We start from the raw sequence: 6276 nt of genomic DNA, 5'->3' as shown, positions 1-6276 counted from the left end.
TGATGAAGAGCCGGCCATTTCGCTAGATCGAGAAGGGTTGACAAGCTCGAAATGGGGGAAAATGGGAAATTTGGATTTGGCGGTGAGAGAGCCGCCCCTATATACGGTGGCGAAATTTGGAGCGCGGTGACCGATTTCATGCCGCCCAGTTTTCGCCGTCCCGTGCCAGCTCGCATCATCTCCTACGGTGGCTCTGTGACGTTGTCAATTTTTGTGGAGACGAGAGTAATTCGCTAGAAACGACCGCATGAAATGTACCTAGCCAAAAGATAATTTAAAAATCGTGTGATCCTACGACGCGACTGAGATAGTCAGGGGGTGTTTGGTGTGGCTTTTTTTGGCTTTTGGCTTTGGCAAAAGCCACCAAAAGCACCTAAATAGGTGCTTTTTTTGGCTTTTGGATTTTGGAAGCCAAAAGAATAGGATCTTTGTTTTTGGCTTCCAAAATCCAAAAGCCAAAAAAAGCACCTATTTAGGTGCTTTTGGTGGCTTTTGCCAAAGCCAAAAGCCAAAAAAAGCCACACCAAACACCCCCTCAATCAAACGGGCCTTTTTTTCGCCCTCCACGCGGACGAGCCAAAGGGCCTCGAGTCAACCAAACGCGCCCCTAGCCTCACGCCGTCGCCGCGTTTCACAGATACCTCAAAAAAGTGCTGCTCCAATCAGCGGCTTCTGCCTCTCACCGGGCGGCAGCAATGGCAAGGACGAAGAAGGGATGGGCGCGCGGACTGGCGGCGTTCGCGGCCGTCGCAGTAGCGGTGTCGGCGGGGCGAAAGTACGGGTGGGACGGGGAGGCGGCGGTGTCGGCTTTCCGGCGAGGGAGGAGCGCGCTGGGGCCCTGGGCGGCGCCCTCCTACGTCCTGGCCCACGCGCTCACCCTCGCGCTCTGCCCTCCCTACGCCATCTTCTTCGAGGGCGCCGCCGCCCTGGTCTTCGGCTTCCTCCCCGGCGTCGCCTGCGTCTTCTCCGCCAAGATCCTGGGCGCCTCCCTCTCCTTCTGGATCGGCAGGTCGAGCCACCCCTCCCTCCCTCATTTCCCTTTTTTTCCTGCCTTCTGTCCTCTTGGATAAATTGATTTCGGCTGCGCATGGGACTCGAGATCTATAATCTGGTGATTTATTAGTTGATTGGCAGGTTTCAAGTTAGACTAGGAAGTTGCGCGCGGCGACACGCCGCGCCCGTTGGCATTATTGATAAGTTATATCAGATTTGATTACTCAGGGATCAAGTAGCTTGATATAAATAGGGCATAACAGTTTTCAAAATCAGAAAAATATGAAGTCGGTACATTCTATGGCATTTCCATGGACAAATCAGCAAAAAGAGACTGCATATCAACAACAACGTGTCTATCATCCCGTGCTAGTGAAATTAACCACATATTATTCAACATACAGAACAACTATTGTTGTTACAAAAGGAGTACATGGTACATGCCACCCGTACGATAGGAAGATAGTTTCACCAAACTGGGGGTAGAAATATTAGCTACAGGAAAGCACTTCCTGATGTATAATGTTCCTTGTCTTCATTGTTGTTGCACCGATTTGGTCAATTGCAAGTATTTACGGACTATTTCTTCATATTAGTCTTTGAGATATAAGACAGAAATTTCGATGAAAATCCAATTCTTCTCTGCACCGCCATGGACAGAGAGTTGGTGGCAGCAGCTGATCATCCAGCTCAACGATCTGCTCATCCTCATCATCATTGGCAGCAAATATATTTCCCCCCGGAGACATAGGCAGATAGACAAACCGCGTGCATTGAGCAAGCAAAACATACAGAAAAGAAGGGGAAGCAGAATACCTGCCTTAACAACTGCAAGGTGACGCCGCATTAATCAATTGACAGTAGCCTGTCAAGATGAACAACAGAAAAATACCAACAACTATAATCAGACAGAAGAGAACGCGCTGTTAGCCAAGCCAAAAAATAAATACAAAAGACAACAATAGAAGTATATACCACATGAGCCATGGTTGATCCAAGCATTGTACTCTATATACATTTATTGTTGAAAATAAGAAACTATGTTTTAAGTTTTCCATTTAGTTGTTCAGAGTGATACAAAGAAACTATATTCCATACAAAGAATTACGAAGGTACTCCAAAGAAAAGAGAGCAGCATCAAACACAAGAGCAAGGGAGTGTACAGTGAAATTTGGTACTTCCTTTGAAGTCGGCCTAAAGTAGTCACCAAATCCTTTTAACCTGCCCATGGAATCTCATAACTACAGTAACTTTGGACCACCCAATTCAGTTTCATTCATATTTCACCAAGGAATATAAAATCGACATCTCTAGCTTGTCAAACTAAAACTGAAATTCACATTATGATCTATGCAGCTGGTTGATTAGGGCATTGTCAAATATCAGCCCGCACAATAAATAGATGATTCCATTCCCGAAACAGAAGTTGATGATTCACTATTCAGAAGATCAAAAGCACTCGGACTTGAAATTGATAATTTATAAGGCACATTGACTATTTCCCGTTTAGAAATCATAATTAAGTAGGGATCACCAAATCACTCAAGTTATATAGCTCTCTGTTGTAACTTGAAAGCAGGAAGAGAAGCTTTTCTGACATACTTATCAGGGAATTTGTATATGAAAAGTAGTCTTTAGACATCGAACAAATTCTTAGGTGGAAGGTGCTAAAGAGAAATGAAAAATGATGGTAAAAATTATATACCTGCAAGACCAATAAATTTGTTTTTATTACAACCCTCAAACAATTGACAGCACAATACCTGTTTATCTATTTAGCTTACACACATGACTGTAAGAGTTCGCTACACAAATTTTGCACATTGCAATCACATAGTATGCACGCCAAAAAAAAATCCAACATACCTTGTAATAGAAGCAACTCTTCGTTATTAAACCCCATCAGGAATATGGTCAAGCTATAGATCATGGTAAAGAAATGTAGTATCAGTTTTTCATGTTTTATCAAAAGGATTGGTATATCACAATGGAAGGTAAAGTATAAAAGGCAAGAGTTCTAGTACTGCACGAACTACACCACTAACTGGATACAAAAAATTGTTAGTAAAGTATTACAGTATGCGGCACTAATAACTGTCAGATATTAATGAGAAATACCAAGAAGGATAGACAATTTACCATCAATGGAAAATAAGCAGATCCATATGTAACATGCTCTTTTTCACACAATGGCAGATGCTTTTTACATATATATGCATCTGTAATGAAAAAATGAGTCGCCGTTTTGCTCATGTTTGAATACCACAAGAGGACAGTGGTAAGGAATATATAAGAATGAAAACAAAGAGGTCATAGTGAGCAGAAAATGTTTGACCACAGGAAAAAACATCCAACGATTTACCAAAGCAAAAAAACGATCTAGCAACCTAAGAGGGTTGTGCATCCTTTTACCAACCCCATGTTAAGCCTTCAATTTCAGTACTGCATCACTGCTAGAATTTATAAGGCAAGGTAAACTAAATTTAAGCTATCAAGTTATAACCATAAATATACAACCAAACATTACCATGATATGAATAGCCCAAGAAATGATATCATGTTACCCCTCCTTTTTCCAAGGTTGGGCATAAGATAATAACAGCAAGCTGTGAACTGATCAGTGAAATGAGCCAAATAAACCAATGGGGCAAACCATGCCTCACTAACAACAGCTAAATTAACCAATCAGTGGAACATTTGTATGGGAGAATGGAAGAAATTGTATACCGAACAATCACAGAGAAAGGGCAGTTCAATCTGCATACCTCACTAAACTACAGGATACAGCTGAGCTGGCCATAATTTGTAGTGGCACTTATCATTTGAACACAAATTAGATGGGGAAAATGGAAGAAAATTGTATACAGACAAACCATCACAGAGTAAGAACAGTTCATTCAAATCTGCAAATGGAAATCAAGAAAAACAATTAAATTGAATTTGATGATGGATATACCCATGACACATGGAATAGAGAGAAGCATTCAGAAGACACAAATACTTAACTTGAACTGTTGAGCACGCAGTTTGAGGTGCTCGATGGCAGCCGCCGAGTTGAAGCTGCGTATCATCGCTATAGATCATGCCAAAGCCCCAGGCGAGGCGGCCGTCCGGCATCCCGCCCTCGAAGATGCAGTATAGGGCACGCACGTCGTTGTTATGGACAAACCGGTGGTGGGTGTCATGATGTCGACGACGCACTGGACACCTTCGCTGTGGAAGGCTGCGATTGGTCAGGGAGCATATCTGGACGGAATGGACGAAACCTGGAAAATACAGGTAATTCCAACGAATGCCTTGTCTGCACTATTCTTACATGGTTTGGTAATTCCATCACATACCTTTTCTGCACTATTATCATCTGCTCTCCTCAATCTTTAATCTCGCATAGAGAGAGAGGGCTTACGTGTGTTGATGTGGATGGAGCCCTGGCGGCTGCGCCTAAGGCGCCTCAACCCCAACAAACCGGCGGAGGCGGCTCCCAGCGCGAGGCACACCTTGGACTCCTCCACGCCGCTAGCCACATCGGGAGGGAGAGAAAGGTGCGCCATCTGAAGGGCTGCGTCGGTACGCAGCACGTTGGTCACGCCAGCCGCCTTGGGAGAAGAGGAGGGCGCCGAGCTCGTCCCCCACGCCGCCAGCCACGTCGATGGCTACCTCGGGAAGTAGCACGGCGGCCAGGGACGGGCTTCTCCCATAGAAGTGGCACCTCGGGAGAGAGCCAAGAAGAGAGAATAGGGAGGGGGTGCTGGAGCGGCGTTGTGCGCCCGCCCGGTGGCAGCGCCGGCACATCCGAGAAAAGAGGCACTGGAGCGCCGGCCAGGTCGTCCGCTGTAGTCGGCGGCAATAGGGATTTTTTTTTAGGAGAACGAAGATACCGAGAGAGAAGACAGGGGAGTCTCGTCTAGAAAGGGCCACGAAAATATCAAACTGCCACGTTAGACAATATCATGGGCCAAGCGTCGACGATTGAAGCCGAACGAGCTGTACGAAGAAACGGGAAGACCGGAACCGAATAAAAGAAATGAGATAGGGAGGCTTGACCAACCGGATACGAAGAAACGGGAAGACCGGAACCGAATAAAAGAAATGAGATAGGGAGGCTTGACCAACCGGATGGATAAATAAGGATTACCGGGAAGCGCCGGTTATTACGGGATTCACACAGAAAAAAAAGAAGAGCAAGAAAAACTCAGCCGTGAGGATCGGCAATTCCCATCGCTAATCTACAGTAAAAACGGCCGACGCGTCAAAATTTAATTGGATAAGAAGGACCATCTACAGTACCCAAACTGCTAAAATTTTAGCATAAGGGGTTAACTTTTATATAGGTTATAATTCGACCAAAATTACACGTTCACTCAGAACTCTCATTTTTTTCGGTGTGCTTACGTATGCATCAGAATTTGGGAGTTACTCATATCTCAGAGGCTGCTCCACAATCTTACACCAGCAATGGGTGTCCATAACAGGGTAGTGGTAACGGAAGCAGCTGGGCTTACCCAAAAGGGCAGCGCTCAGCGTCGGTCGCCCGACGTGGGCTGCTAAAATCGGTTGCTGTCCCGGCCGTTGAATCGCGATCTACCGGCCAAAAATAGCAGCAGCAAACGTTTTGCATTTTAGCACCTCATATTTCGAGAAATTAACCCGCCATCCCACCAAACCATAACGTGTATATCCTGCTGCCTCTAACTATCTTGGTATTCACATAAAATGCCACCATGGTAATTTATTATTAGAACAGAGAGTTTTACAACAAAAACCTCTCACCCTGTGTACAATTTTTTTTTCGATGTTACAACAAAAGCGGCACATCATTTTTTAAAAAGTAAATGTTACGTAAAAGAGGTTAAACAACACTATTTTTGCTATAGATTGATTTACCACAAAAATCACTAGCTATTTTCACAAAAAATGCAACGTATTACAACAAAATAAAAATGATTGTGTGTTTACATACAATTTCAGCACTAATCATTATATGTACCGTACATACATTTACAACAAATTATCAATATATTTACAATAATAATTAACAACAAAAACAACTTTTTTTATTGGGGTGTTTACAATAATAGTCAGTTTTCCATGTAAGAAGTATCTTTACAACAAATCAGTAACATATTTACAACAATAGTTAGTAACAAAAAACAATAAATAATTAAGGCGTTTACAACAAATCAACAATATATTTACAACAATAATTAACAATAAAACCAATAAAAATAGGCCATCTCTCCGATTTGATATCGCCGACTGCCAATCCAGCTCGCCGGAGCACGG

General features: G+C 43.6%; 1 protein-coding gene across 2 annotated transcripts; it reads right to left on the bottom strand.

Moving 5' to 3' along the window:
• Positions 1–1307: 1307 nt before the first annotated feature.
• LOC124703944 lies at positions 1308–4936 on the bottom strand. Of its 2 annotated transcripts, XM_047236176.1 has the most exons (3): positions 4400–4936; positions 4000–4259; positions 1308–3896 (listed from the first exon to the last, which is right to left on the bottom strand). In XM_047236176.1, the coding sequence occupies exons 1-3, from the start codon at positions 4542–4544 to the stop codon at positions 3891–3893; spliced, it is 411 nt and encodes a 136-aa protein (XP_047092132.1). In that variant the 5' UTR covers positions 4545–4936; the 3' UTR covers positions 1308–3890. The 2 variants fall into 2 exon arrangements, 1 of the variants encoding a protein (XP_047092132.1); XR_007003418.1 differs by having other exon boundaries at positions 1308–4259; positions 4335–4936.
• Positions 4937–6276: the final 1340 nt, after the last annotated feature.

Source organism: Lolium rigidum, chromosome 3 (assembly GCF_022539505.1).
Source record: "Lolium rigidum isolate FL_2022 chromosome 3, APGP_CSIRO_Lrig_0.1, whole genome shotgun sequence".
Classification (NCBI taxonomy): Eukaryota; Viridiplantae; Streptophyta; class Magnoliopsida; order Poales; family Poaceae; genus Lolium; species Lolium rigidum.
This window is presented reverse-complemented; position numbering and strand designations above follow the sequence as displayed.